This window comes from Podarcis cretensis (genome assembly GCF_951804945.1).
Source record: "Podarcis cretensis genome assembly, chromosome: 3".
NCBI lineage: Eukaryota > Metazoa > Chordata > Lepidosauria > Squamata > Lacertidae > Podarcis > Podarcis cretensis.
Window position 1 is genome coordinate 28,087,167 of NC_137172.1, and position 14,276 is coordinate 28,101,442.

The 14,276-nt window shown below is 43.9% G+C and overlaps 1 protein-coding gene and 1 long non-coding RNA gene across 4 annotated transcripts in view; one reads left to right on the forward strand and one right to left on the reverse strand.

Moving 5' to 3' along the window:
- Positions 1–14,276, forward strand: part of KCNK2 (potassium two pore domain channel subfamily K member 2) — a 131,051-nt gene that overhangs the window by 35,163 nt on the left and 81,612 nt on the right. For 2 of the 3 annotated variants that reach the window (XM_079968865.1, XM_079968866.1), the window contains exon 2: positions 13,355–13,665. In XM_079968865.1, the coding sequence (XP_079824991.1) occupies positions 13,355–13,665 (311 nt within the window). Of the gene's footprint in view, positions 1–9,976; positions 10,424–13,354; positions 13,666–14,276 lie in introns of those variants that run through there. The other variant, XM_079968867.1, reaches the window with a different exon arrangement.
- LOC307212076 lies at positions 4,997–10,024 on the reverse strand. Its single transcript, XR_013836800.1, has 2 exons — positions 9,951–10,024; positions 4,997–5,199 (listed from the first exon to the last, which is right to left on the reverse strand). It is a non-coding gene; the product is annotated as an uncharacterized lncRNA (long non-coding RNA).

The window sequence follows — 14,276 nt, forward strand, 5'->3', positions numbered from 1 at the left end:
CAAAATCTTATCTTTTTTCTCATTTTGTGATCTTTTCTTTACAGCGTTCTGTTGTATCAGAAACCCTCTCATAACCGCCTTACTTGCATCCCAGATGATTCTTTTTTCCACCGTGGTGTTCAAATTTATCTCAAAGTAGTCCTTCAGAACTTTTTGGGCCTTTTTGGTAATCTCCTGATCTCTAAACAGATTGTCATTCATCTTCCATCTAAAGGAGCCGGTTAGGATTAGTCTCATGTCCATCTTTACAGCGTTATGGTCGGAGCAGGTCTTTGGGCAGATTTCCACCTTTCTCGTCTTAGGTGCCAGGCCTCTAGTTATCCATATTTGGTCGATTCTTGTCCATGTCAGTTGGGCTTCAGAAAAGAATGTTCCCTCTCTTCCCAGGGGGTTCTTTGTCCTCCAGATGTCAATCAAGTCCATATTGTCAGTCAGTTCAAAAAAAGTTTTAGGTAGTCTGCCGTCTTTTGTCACATTTTGGCTTTGAGACTTATCCATGTTGGTTGACGCCACCCCATTCATATCGCCCATCATGATGATGTTATCATAGTCCAGATAGTCCAGCATTATCTCATGCAGCTTCTTGTAAAATTCCGATTTCTCCTCGTTTGGTGCATAAATTCCTAATATCAAAAACTTTTCTCCCTGATTTTGTATCTCAATTGCCAAAATTCTTCCTTGCTCATCTTTAAATAAAAATTTTGGTGAAAGGCTCTCCTTTGCATATATCACCACTCCTCTTTTCTTAACTCTGTCCGAAGAAATAAATTCTTGTCTTAATCTTTTATTTATTAACACTTTCCTATGGAGCCTAGTCACATGTGTTTCTTGCAAACAAATAATGTCCAATTGTTCTTTTCTCAATATATGGAATATTCTTCTCCTTTTTTCCGGGGAATTGCAGCCATTAATATTCCAGCTTAGAAGTTGCAGAGACATCCTGAACAAATCTGTTATTCCTCTGATGGTGGTGCCTTTTTCTCCGAATCTTCAGATCCCAATGGTGGAGGTACAAATAATGGTCCAGACCCTGAAGGTCTCTCATTCCCTTTCTGAAGGTCCTCTCCGTAGACACTCAAAAATTTGTCTTTGTCCTCGGCTGTTTTAATTTTAACCTTCTTCCCTCTGAATGTAAAGGATAATCCTTTTTATACCTCCCCCGCTCACTCCGAATTTAAGAAAAAATTTATTCCCCTTTTTAATCCAAGTTCCAATTACTCACGGGTTGTTCTTTTAAGTCCAGATTTTCAATGGAAGAAGTCAGCGCTCTCCGCCAAATGGCATGCGGCTTCGCTCGGCAGGGGAAGCGGAAGACTCACAGCACCCCCCCCCTGTCACCCGCTCCGCAGCCTTTAAAAAGGCTCCTTCGCGTGGTCGGGGGGGGGGCGCAAACGGTGCCAGCTGAGTCACCATGCCCATGGGTTTCAGCGCCCATGGAAGTCAGCCTCCCCCCTGTTGTAGAGGAGCTAAAGCAAAGGACCTGATAACTAAGATCGAGCGCAACCTTTTCTTTTGATAAAGATATTAATTTCGCGATGGAAAATTATAAGTTGGGCTGGAGGAGAAGAGTGGAATGTGAATTAAAATACAACCCCCCCCCGGAAGCCCCGGGAGCGATCCGTGAGAGCGCATGGAGAGGAGAAATAGAGGTTTTGACAGCTGTCAAAGGAGCTGCCAAAACTGAAGAACAAAAAGAGAACTTTGTTACGAGGACTTTGCTGGTTACATTTGTTATAAATTGGATATAAACTGTTTAAAACAAGGAATAATAAGTTACTTTGACTGGTGGGTGAGATCAGGAATGAAACTGAGTTACTATAATCCCTCTAGAGGAGCTGTGGGTTATTACAAGTATCGTTGGCATGGAATTTGAATCGGACATTTTATCTCCTGGGAAACTGCAGAAATGGAACACTATTTTGTCTACAGAGGTCTACACACTAAAGGAGACAATAGATTTATCTATTGAAGAATGGAAGGGACTTGACGTAATGTTTTGTTCCTGAATAACAAAGCCTCTGTAGAGGAATTACAACTTTTTGGAATTAGAACATTTGTGCAGGAGAGCAGGGGGGAAAAAAGAAAAAAAAAAGAGGAGAAGAGAGAACATCAAGAACAACAAGAAAAACAAGAACTGGACAAAGTTGGAAGATAGACCCTTTCTAAGATTGGACATTTGAAATTAAAGATGATTAAAAAACGGTAAAGATTACTAAAAAGACGATTATGGCTTAGATTATGGTTCAGATGTGGGAGCTCCAGGAGACAGTGGATTTGATGGACATTGGGAACGCAACCGGGAAAGGGGGGAGGGAAATTTGGAATCCAAAGGGTGTTAAATTATATTTTATTCTTTTTTTAATTCTTTTATGTTAATCTGTACCTTTTATTAAAGAGGGGAACTCGTGGAAGGGAACAGGTCGATTTTAGGGGATGGGAAAATATTTTTTAAAGTGGGTTAATGATAATAATTTTAAAATTTGGGGTAAGAATTTGTTGAATCTATTTGAAAGAATTGGAATACAAGAGGGGGCGGGGAGGGGGAAGTCCTGGAAAGATGATATTGAAAATAAGGCCTTAAATTTGGATGTTTTTCTTTCTTTTGTTATATTTGAAAATCTTTAATAAATATTATTAAAAAAAAATGAATGTAAAGGATAATCCTTGGGGAAATTCCCACCTAAAAACAATTGAGTTGCTCCTCAGCAATTTTACTAACTCAGTATAGGTGGATCTAAGGTCCAAAAGTTGTTTAGGGATATCTTTGTAAATTTCAACTCTTTCGTCCGAAATATCCAGTAACTTTCCGTAATGTAGGCCTAATATTTTGTCTCTTTCCTCCTTAGATCTCAAAATAATCAAACAGTCTCTGGGCCTGTCTTTCCTTGCTGATTTTCCAAGTCTAAAAGCAGTCACAATTTTAAAATCCTTTTCTTCCTCCAAAGGCCAAAACTTGGAAAATTCTTTTGTCAGGAACTCAATTAAATTCCCTTGTTCAAGTTCTGGTACTGACCTCAATCTCAAGTTATTCTCCCGATTCCGCAATTCAATCATAGACAAATACACCTGCTGTTCACCAACCAGTTTGTGCAGTGGTTTTACCTCTTGTTCTAATTCCTCAACTTTTTGGCTGGCTTCCTCAGCCAATTTGTGGTTTTCTGCAGTGGTCTCAAATAGCTTTCCAATTGATTGAGTATTCAAGGCAACTTGTTCAGTTAATTTATTTACACTGGCTGTGTTTTGTTCAATCTTAGCCGTTTGTTCATCCGCTTTCTTGTCCAAAGCTTCCAATTTTTCAAAGATTTTCTCTAATACTGAGCCAGATGCTCCTGCAGCCATATCTTCCGACAGTGGTTGCTCAATTTCTTCTTCTTCTGCTGACAAAACCGTAGGAACAGATGATCTGCGCGGCTGTGAAGTTAAATTTAAGGTTGTTTGTCTAGCTTTTGCTCTAGCCGCTCGTGTTCTCCCAGTGCCACTCATTCCAGTTTTGTCTACAAGTCAAGGTCAAACTAAGTTGTTCCCCTGAGAATCCAGCAGCCCAGAGAGTAAACAGTCAAATAGGAGGAAAGGAAAGAGAAAGCAAAGTCACATACAACTGTAAATCCAAAGACCTCTAGAGGGAGTTCGAATATATCTTGAGGGAAAATGCCAAATTGTTAAAGTTCAGTTAATTTCCACAGTCCAGTTAAATTCCAAAGAACCTTGAATTTTTCTTGCAGTTAGCAGAGTTGGTTTAAAAGGCACTACAATGTCTCTAGCAAGTGCCAGAGAGGATGTTTCAATGTAGCAAATCCACAAAAACTCAGATTGTAGCAAACCCAAATTACAAAGTATCCAAGTCTACACTCTGACAGTTCTGTTGTTCAGGCAGATCCACTACCTGGGCTTCTCAATAAAATTGTAAATTCCAAAAGAAGAGATAAAACACAGTCCATAAACGAAATAAGTCACTTAAAAGAAGTTAAATCCTGATTTAGCATAAAAGCAGCTTCAATGGATGCACAGATTAGTTGTTTTTAACGCCTCTTCAAAGGCTCCAGACGTCAAAGTCTTTTGCTTTTGATCTTAAACAGAAGCGGAAGACGGACTTCCTGTTTACATCTCCTGCTTTCGGCCGAATTTGTAACAATTTATTTCCAATTCTTACCTACTTTTCTTACTCACGGGTTGTTGCTTTTCAAAGTTAGATGTTTCCAGGAAGAAAGGTCAGCGCTCACCGACAGCGATCGACTCACAGCGCCGCGATACCCCCTCCACGTTCAGAGACCCCTTACGAGGTCCCGAGTCCCACGGCCACAGGCTCTTGCTGCCTGTGGTTTTCCGATGTGGGTCTCCGCTTCGCCGTAGCGGACGACCCGTTTCCGCGGAGCTCCCTCTTCGCAGTTAGAAGAGGGCAGCCATTGCTGTTCGCGCCGCCTCCGGAAGTCCAGTATTCAACTATATAATTATGATAGTGCAACAACATTTAGCTGCGCAATATAATGTCCCCTCCCTCTCCTCTCCTTTTCCTGTGCCCCGCTAAATCTCTTCTGCAGGGTTGGAGGAATCCTCACCACAGATTTAGGGGGCACACAAGGAGAGGACAGAGTAGGCAAGTTACATTGTACAATTAAAAATACTGTAGTTGACTAATGTAACGTTAGTTGGTTACCACCCTATATATTTGTTATACTTATATACTGCCCATGCAGAATTAGCTCTGTGCAATTTACAAAAGCCACTACAAGTATAAAACAGACCAGAACACAGGCAAAAACCATATAAATTTAAAACTAATGCAAAACTAGCAGGGGACAATTTGGTGCAAGAACCCAAAAGTACCAGGCGAATACTTTAAGTAAATAAACATGTTAAACTTTGGAAGTCCTGCAAAAACAATTGAAATCAATACTGTAGAGTATGACAGTGATAAATATGATTAAGAGAAAGGGTTAATTGCTTCTATCAGTAGGATGCTAATGTGATAAAGGCAAAAGCACCTTTTGTTTACTGCTAATCTTTAGTTGCTACTTGTGGAAAATAACTTTAAATAATGAAGGCTGTTACAAGGATCTCATTCTGCTGTCATAATTCTCAGAGCCCAGTTATCTGAGGATGGTGGCCCTTTCTTTTGAAATGATTCATTAGCCATATAGATTGACAGAGGACCCATAGTGTAATATGAAGGCAAATGAAGTCAGGATCAGCCCAGGATACCTGTGAAGATAAAACGAGGTCACCACTTTGCTAAAGCTAACCGAGTCTGGGACTGGTCAGTGTCTGGATGGGTTTCCACCTGAAAACCATATCCACACAGCCAGTGTGGTGTAGTGGTTAAGAGCGGTAGTCTTGTAATCTGGGGAACCGGGTTCAAGTCTCCACTCCTCCACATGCAGCTGCTGGGTGACCTTGGGCTAGTCACACTTCTTTGAAGTCTCTCAGCCCCACTTACCTCACAGAGTGTTTGTTGTGGGGGAGGAAGGGAAAGGAGAATGTTAGCCGCTTTGAGACTCCTTAAAGGGAGTGAAAGGCGGGATATCAAATCCAAACTCTTCTTCTTCTTCTTCTTCTACTTTCCATGGTGAAAGAAAGGCAAGGATTTTAATGAAAGAAAATAAAAAGTGTAAATGCATGTGTTCCATGGAACACAAGTGACCGCATAAGTCCTATGAAACAGGAAATACTAAAAACAATAAGGCGAGGCTTTTCTACTTAATGCGTCTTACAGACAACCCCTAGATAAAATGCCTTATGCTGCTTTTTCCATACAACTGTAGAAGGAACTGTAGGAAGAGAATCTTTTCCCTCATGGGAGGAACAGGCAGTGTTTATACAGGGCCATTGGTAACAAACTTTTCAGGGGGAAAAGGAGCGTGATATTTTATGTACAGTTTTTTTTCCCAGGCTCTAGCGGAAGAGAATTAGGTCATGTAAATATGTAGTGATGCCCTTTCTATCTGGAGGCTCCACTACAAATTGTGGAGCTTTGCAGAGCCTTCCAATAGTAAGTAGTATTGGGGCCAAAGCCTACATCCGAATTATGGCTACACTCCTAAAACAACTTACTCTAGAGTATTTGCTCTAAGGTATGTTATTGGAAGAGAATGTTCTAAGGTATGTTTTTGGAAGATAGATGCCTAAATGCACTTATTTTATTTATACTTGTTTCTCTGCATCACAGAGATCAGTCTGCTTGAGAAAAGTGGGGTGTGAAGCTGGCCCTTAAGAATTCATCCCATTGATCTAAATAGATTTAAGAATAAAAGCCTCAATGCACAATTGAATAAATACCTTATGTGTGTACAGCAGCCTTTACAACATATTTAATAATACACATTCAAAAAATTGGCTTGAAAGTTGAAAGCCTTGTTTACTGGGATTAAGAGAACCAGTGTGGTGCAGTGGTTAAGAAGAACGGTAGATTCCTTATCTGGGGAACCTGGTTCACATCTCCGCTCCTCCACATGCAGCTGCTGGGTGACCTTGGGCTAGTCATGCTTCTCTGAAGTCTCTCAGCCCCACTCACCTCACAGAGTGTTTGTTGTGGGGGAGGAAGGGAAAGGAGAATGTTAGCCGCTTTGAGACTCCTTCGGGTAGTGATAAAGCGGGCTGTCAAATCCAATCCAAACTCTTCTTAAGACTAAGCACATGATGTATAACAGTATGCTCCCCCCTCATTTGTAACCCATACTCTCTCAACACTTCCATATGGCAGCTTTGGTGCTGATGGTTTGTGCTATGGTGCATACAGTAATTTGATGGAACACCACCTCTCCTATGCCATGAGTGGAGAGCCTTCAGCCCACAGGCCTAATTAGGTTCACCAGCCCAGCCCATTTGGCTCACAAAGCCATTTTAGGCAAGCCACACCCATCCGCCCTACACCCGACATCACACATGCCATTGAGTAAGGGTCATGTAAGGTAGAGCTTGGGCAAAAAGGGCTTTGCAGGCACCACTGATTAGGTTTGGAAATACTGCACAATGTGCTTTGCAAGTGCTGGGCTTAGTGCCTTTTAGTTTTAGGAGGAGTTTCCCCTTATTCAGAGACCTCTAACAACAACAAAAGCTGGTTATGGGTTAAAGGGAGCTTCTTTGAAGGCACACTCCTGCGCGGCTCAAAGAGGATTGCTCAAACAGATGATCAGTGATTACAGTGACCTCCTTGGAACTTTGACAGCTGTCAGTTACCTGGCCTCATTATGACATTAGGTGATTGATGGGTGGATGCTCCTGCCTTCCTACCAAAATTGGCCCATGCGGGTGTATGTGATAAGACTCTGACCTGCCATCTGAATCAATTTCCTCATTCCTGTCCCATATTCTAAGGCCATCAAACTGATGCCTTCCTCTAAATATCACTTCTGTGGGAGATGAGGCTTGCAATTAAGGCAGGAATGGCACAGGGCTTTGCAAATCAGCTAATGGGTGATGCCTACCAACCCGCTTCCAGCTGTGTCATACTTTCTCCTGCCCCATATCATACAGATAATGTCACATATGATTTCAGGTGTAGGACAGGAAAGCATAGCTTGGTCCAAATGGGCTGGAGGTACCTAAATACAGGTTTTCTGGAAGTGGTGTCCTAGCTATGAAATGCCATCTCTGGGGAAGTACTGTATGCCCTATGGTCCTTTAAGCACTAGGCAAAAAAATTCATCCAGGCATGCTGAAGCTTTTTAAAAAATAGTTTATTCCCTGAGTATTAATTGTGCCTTTATATGCTGTTTGTTTTATTTGTTTTACTTATTGTTACTTATTTTTTTTTGTAAACTGCCTTGAAATAATTGCAAAAAGTAGCTTAGAAGTGCTTTCAATAAATAAAAAAGGGAAAATCTGTACCTGCAATTGACCTTTATGGAGCTAAGCTATATGATTAGTCATGCAGAGGTAAGCAACCTGTGACACACCAGATGTTGCAGCCCCTGCCATTAGCCATGATTTGGAGTCCAACAACATCTGGAGAGCCACAGGCTGCCCTCTTGTTAACTGCATGACTTCAGGTAGGGGTATTTCATTCCCTATAGCAGGGTTTTCCAAATTTGGGTCTCCAGCTGGTTTTAGACTACAATTCCCATCATCCCTGACAACGGGTCCTGCTAGCTAGGGATGATGGAGACCCAAGTTTGGGAACTCTGCCCTATAATATCCTACATGTAGAAAACAAAAATGTAAGAGAGAACAACTCTAAGGCTCCTCCCTGACTCACAACTTTTATATCCGCTTGTTTTCAATGAGGAAGCATAAGCAATATAAGTCCTAACAAGAGTTGCACCAAATAATTCTGTTGATAAATTAGCTAAGCTCTTGGCTGGAGAGGCTGGCAGGGACTGTGGAAGCAACTTGCCAAAGACCAGTTTCCAGAGGGTTAAGTGTAATGAAACTGCACATCTGATCCCTTAAATGAGAGCAACCTGGGCAAACCTTTAGTTAGGCCAATTTCACCTGTGTTGTTTGAACTGGCTTTTCTGCATCTGCAAACTCAATTGGCTTACAAGGTGCATTTGAATTAAAGCCATCTCTCTTTTGCTTTCTATCCAATGCTTGGCAAACCCTCACATGTGTGCTTGTACAAGCAGCATGTGAGAGAGGCTCAAAGGCATTTTAAGTTTTAATGAAAGGTCCCAAGAAGGCTGTCCCCAGTTCACAACAACTTATTAATGTTTATATGTATGGTCCTGACTGAGACTCTGGGCTCATCCACACTAATTTTCCTCCACACCTTCCAGGTACTGGACTGTGCTTTTCCTTCCTTCCTTTTGCCCCACTTCTTTCCCTGCAGAAACCCACTCTTTAACGCTCTCCGCAGTGTGCGGGAAAACCCGAATTGCTGTTTGTTCTGATTGAGCGTTAGAGAGCGGGTTTTCCTGGGGCAAGTGGTGGGTCAGAAAACGCACAGACCCATGCCTAGAAAGCACAGAGCAAAAGGTAAATGTGGATGACTCAGGCCAGATGTCCAAGAGAAGGGGTCATCAAAGGGTCAGGGCAAAGGAATGTGTTTGTGTGTTTCTTCCCATTTAACAAGTGCTGCTTCCTCTTTACCTTAGGACTTCCCTCCCTAGCATTGGCTGGCATCCATCACCAATAATAGTTAATAATATATAACCAAAATGGTTGGTTGTATATAGGAGGAGCCAGAGCCAATGACAGGCAGAACCAGAGCCAAGGCGAGACAGAGATAATTAATTATAGTTTTGTCTGAGTTTTAGGAGGGACAGCATGGAGACTGGGAGGAGGAAGAAGATGGACCGGCTGTATAAGAAAGAGAGCAGGTAGAAGCTGCTGCGGGTTGACGGGTGCTGGCAGGGCTCCTGTGGCTGTTGCCCCGTGAGGAGACCAAAGGCTTCAGCTTCCACACACAACTGGCGTTTGGCGGGAAAAGGGCCGATTGGCGAGTATCGGCCGGCCCGTAGTGCCACGGGCGCGCGCACGCCTGCGCATCGGGGTGGGCGGGGAAGAAGGGCTGTCAGTCATACACATCTGGCAGGAGAGTCGCCTCGAAGAAAGCTTGCCCGCAGAGAGGGGTCAGGGCCATAGGTCAAGCCTGAGCATCATCTGCCTTTAATGTTATAATTGTATGTACAATATATAGGACACTGCGGGCTGCCTGTAGCCCCCTCCATTCACAGAGATATGTAGGAAGGGCAATTGTGGAGGCGCCCAGCCGGCAGAGTCGCCTCTTCGAAGCGAGAGGGGTAGGGGGCGGGCGAAGGTACTCGCCCCTCACAAACACCTCAGCAGTTCCATTAAAACTAAGCCCCGAGAACTCCGTGAAGGGCTCCGCGGACAGCGCGCCAGAAGACTCCCGTCGCTTCCTTTTCGGAGTGCCGAGACCCCTTTACGTCCAAAAAGGCGCGAGCCGCGCGCTCGGGAAGGTTGGGAGGACGGAGGTGGCCGGGAGAGGTGGGTGGGGAGAGGAGGAGAGCAGCGAGCGGAGGGAGTTTCCACACACACGGAATCATACACACCTTGAGTGGAGCCAGTCGCTTTGCACAGGCACCCAGACACCGCAGGAGACGCACGCACGAGGCGCCTCACACACGCGCGCACACACACACACACACACACACACAGGCGCGCGCAGGCAGCTCACACCCCGGCGAGAGGGCGCGCGTGGAATCCGAGCTGAGCAGCTTTCTCTTTCTTTCTTTCCTTTCCTTTCCTTTTTTTGTATGCCTCCCTGCGTGTGCGTGCGCGCGTGTGCCTGCCCGCCCGCCTGCCTCTCTCCCCCCCTCTCCCTCTCTTTCTATCTCTGTGGTGCCTCTTCCGACCCACGCGCTGCTCCTCTCTCTTTCTTTTCTCTCCCCCCCTTCCCCTCCTCTTTCCTCTCCCACCCCGACCCCCTCGCCACCTCTCTCAGCTCTCAAACTCTGCCTCCCCGAGCCCTGAAAAAATGCCTGGCCGTGAAGCGAGGAGAGGGCACCGGGTCTGTAAATAAGAAGTGAGTACTCGTTACAATGGCGCGTCTCGCTGGCTCGGAGAGAAGGAAAGAAAGAGATATATATATATATATGCCTGGGAAGACAAAAAAAGAAAAATGCTGCATGCTCCTTTGCTTTTGCCGTTGCATCTTCGCTCTAGGGCAGGGGGGGACGGAGTCCCCCCTCCCCACAAAAGAGCCCCACCCCACCCATTTGCAGGAGAGCCCGTTTTGCCCATGCCCACCCACCTGCCTCGCTGTCTTTCTCTGCCTCCATCCCTCCCTCGCCTCTCTCTCCCCCCCCCCCCAGCTCTCCATCCTTCTTGCACGAGCTTTCCTTGCTGCATGCAACACCTTGGCTCCTAGGCGCTTCCTTGCACTTAATCTTTGTTCAAGGGGTGTGTGTTGCTTCGGCTGGGGACATAAGGAAAAGGGAAGTGGGGGGGGGGGGGGGGAGATGAAGCCGAAGGTCCGGGAGGTTCATAAAAACCCTCCCGAACCCAGCCCGCTCCCTGCTACCCTTGTGGGCATGGGAAGACGCGCCGTTTGCAAACCATTTCAAGAGCATCTTTTCTCTTTATTTTTAAAGGGGCGAGGAGGAAAATGGGTTGCTTCCCTTTAAAAAAAAAAAAAAAGAGTGGAGGGAGGGGGAGGCATGGGGATGTAATTTATCTCTCGGGATGCTTTTCAGAGTGAAGGTTCCTTATTTACCCTGGGAGCGAGCGGGGTGGTGGTGTTGAATCTTGGCAAGGGTTAAGCAGGTGGATGGGGATGGATGAACAGTGAAGGATTGATGGGGAAGGGGGATGCTGAGAGTGGGGATGTCTGCTATATATGCGATCAGCGTTAAGAAGAAGACGCTTTAAGCTCCCATCCCTCCCACCCACCCCTGCTTTGTTAGCTTAGCTGCATACAGCTTCCTAAAGGGGAGTGGATCAAGGGAACTTAGGGACTGCACTTCCCTAGGGTGCCAGGATTTCCTTTGGAGTATGGGCGTGAGTTGCATCTGGGCAGAAGGTGGGAGCCACATTTAAAAAATAGCAACAAGAGAACAGAATGTCCTGGTGAATAACAGGAGGGCTGTTGCAACAAACCTGGATTGCCACCATTTTGGGGTGGGAGAAAGAGATGAGGCAGGGTGACAACACGTTGAAGGGGAAGAGAGATCAAAGTGATAGTGCCTGCACTGAGCAGTGGTGGGATGGGGATTGCCCCACGGATTGTCCTAATTTTCCTGCCCATGGCACATTCCTCAACCTGATCCGCTACCCAGTTAAAGCAAAGTATATATATTTGTCAATCCAAGGTATCCGTAAAAGTCCACAGGGCTTTAACGCTGGTAGCTGCAGCCCAATCAGCTTGTAGATTGCCCTGCTAAACATCAAGCTGTTACCACCATCAGTCAAAAAGGGAGCTTACATTAAAGGCCCTAGGCAAGCATCATTCAAACCAGTGACTCTGTAATGCTCCCCTCAAATCAATGGGATTAGTTCCATCACATCTCTTGCAGGCAGAGTGAGGTGGCTCTAAGACTGCATCTTCAGCCACTTAGAAATATCTGATTGCATCAGTGTAGTTGTTTGGCAGTAAAAGTTGCCAGGCAGCCAATACAATGAAGGGTCTAAGGCGTGTGAAGGTATTGCCTCAAGTTATAGCTTTCTAGGAGTTGAAAAAGAGTAACTACATGACAGCTCAGTGCAATGAGTCATGACGAATGATCACCTGAAGTTTCTCATCTGTGGCAGCTCCTACCTGCTGCCCCTTTTGGGGGGAAGGGGAGGTCACGTCTACAACTATACTAATTAAATTTACTATGCATGCAAGTCTCTCTGTTCTATGTCTGATGGTGCTATAATGCTATATAGTTGAACTTCTTTGCATGGGAAGTATGATACAGCATTCTGTCACCCCCTTTTTCTCCAAAGCATGTCCACCTTTCAGATGATGAAAATGATGAAGGGAAAGAGATTTGTATCTGCTTTTAGGTGTGGGGTTTCCTTAATACCTCTGAAAGGAGGACTGTGGTCACTCAAAAGTAAATTAGTAACTGGAGGAAAAAAATACATTACATATGGCCAATATTCCCATGACCTTATAGAGAAATTTCAAATGTGTTGATGTGACATATTCTTATTTAACTCTCAAGGAGTTATGGAGGCAATAATTTATTGGCTTCTATATGTAGCTGCTGTAAGAAAAAAGTCTTCTAATATTTGCATGACATAGAGGTAGAAAAGTCCTAGGCTCCCATTCAACCTACAACTTTGGTCCTAGCACTTAAGAACTACTTTAAATTCTAGCCACATACATGCATTTTTTTCAGCTAGGTACCAGCACTCACATTTCTAATATGGATTTCACTTAACAAATACTTGCTGACTGATGCTACTCATGATTAATTTCCCTAACAGTACTGAAAGGAGGATTGTGGTCATTGAAAACAAATTAATAACTGGAGAAAAAAGTACATTGATATGGCCAATATCTCAGTGATCTTACAGGGGAATTTTTGTTGAAAGTTATGCACAAGAGGAAGTGGTTAACAATGCATTTCTCAGCACTGTGTGTAAGATGTGAGAAGAGTTAACTTTTCAGAGCTAAACTTAAAACATAGATTGGGTATCTCATGTGCAATGCTTAAACCAAAACAAGAAATGTTAAAACCACCAGAAATTATATAAAATGCTATGTGCATTTTTGCAATACTTGGACCACAGTTACAACAGTACTGTCACAACAGGTTGCAGGAACCCCTCAGTCTATATAGTAAACTGTAAATCATGGGGAAGATGGATATGTTGAGTTCATTCATAATGTCAGCATCTCAGAAGTTAAATTGTTATATGAATTTAAAGCTTCTGTCTTACCCTCTAGCAAAAAGAAATACTGAATAAATATGTGACAAGCCTGGGAAAAAGTAACTTTCCGATTTTTGGTTTTTTCTTTCATCAGTGGCGGCACCTGACTTGCTGGATCCCAAATCTGCCACTCAGAACTCAAAGCCCAGGCTTTCATTTTCTACCAAACCCACTGTGCTTGCCTCGCGGGAGGAGAGTGATACAACTATTAATGTTATGAAATGGAAGACGGTCTCAACCATTTTTCTGGTGGTGGTTCTGTATTTAATTATTGGAGCTACTGTTTTCAAAGCCCTGGAGCAGCCACATGAAAGTAACCAGAGAACAACCATTGTGCTCCAGAAGCAGGAGTTCGTATCACACCACAACTGTGTGAATGACACAGTACTTGAAGAACTGATTCAGGTAATTCCCTGTAAAGAAGTGTGCTCTTGCCATGTTTTAAAGGAAATGTTGTTTATTAGTTACACGGATGCAGCTATACCAGCTACAATGTACCATGGCCTGATATCCATAAGAAATAATGTTTGGCACAAGTAATTTGACTTAAGGCTTTATTGTGCAAAAATCATTGCTAATTTCATTTTTTATACTAGACTAATGGAGCAAATCCTTCCATCAAATGCTTCTGTTGTGCTTCTTAAATTGCTGTTTGTTGGCAGATACAACACAGCATTCTCCTCTTACATTTAGGTTGTTATTTAGTCATATTGCCTGGCGAAAGAATAAACGGGAGGCTTACTGACTTGTATGAATATTATTTCTGGCCATAATCAAGTATAAGCAGTTCTTTGCAGAAGTCAGTGGAGGGTTCCAGATACAACATATCACTTTGAACTTTTGAAGCTTACTGTACTTTAATTCCCACTAATCCTACTGCCATTGGCAGGGCAAATAGTGGCGAGGATATTCTGTGGCAGAGCAGCTACTGCATTCAGAGCTCTGCCTGCTGACTTCCCAGGGAGGGAAATGGGAGGGGGTAGCTTTTAAAACCATTTGGTGGGGACATTTTTTGT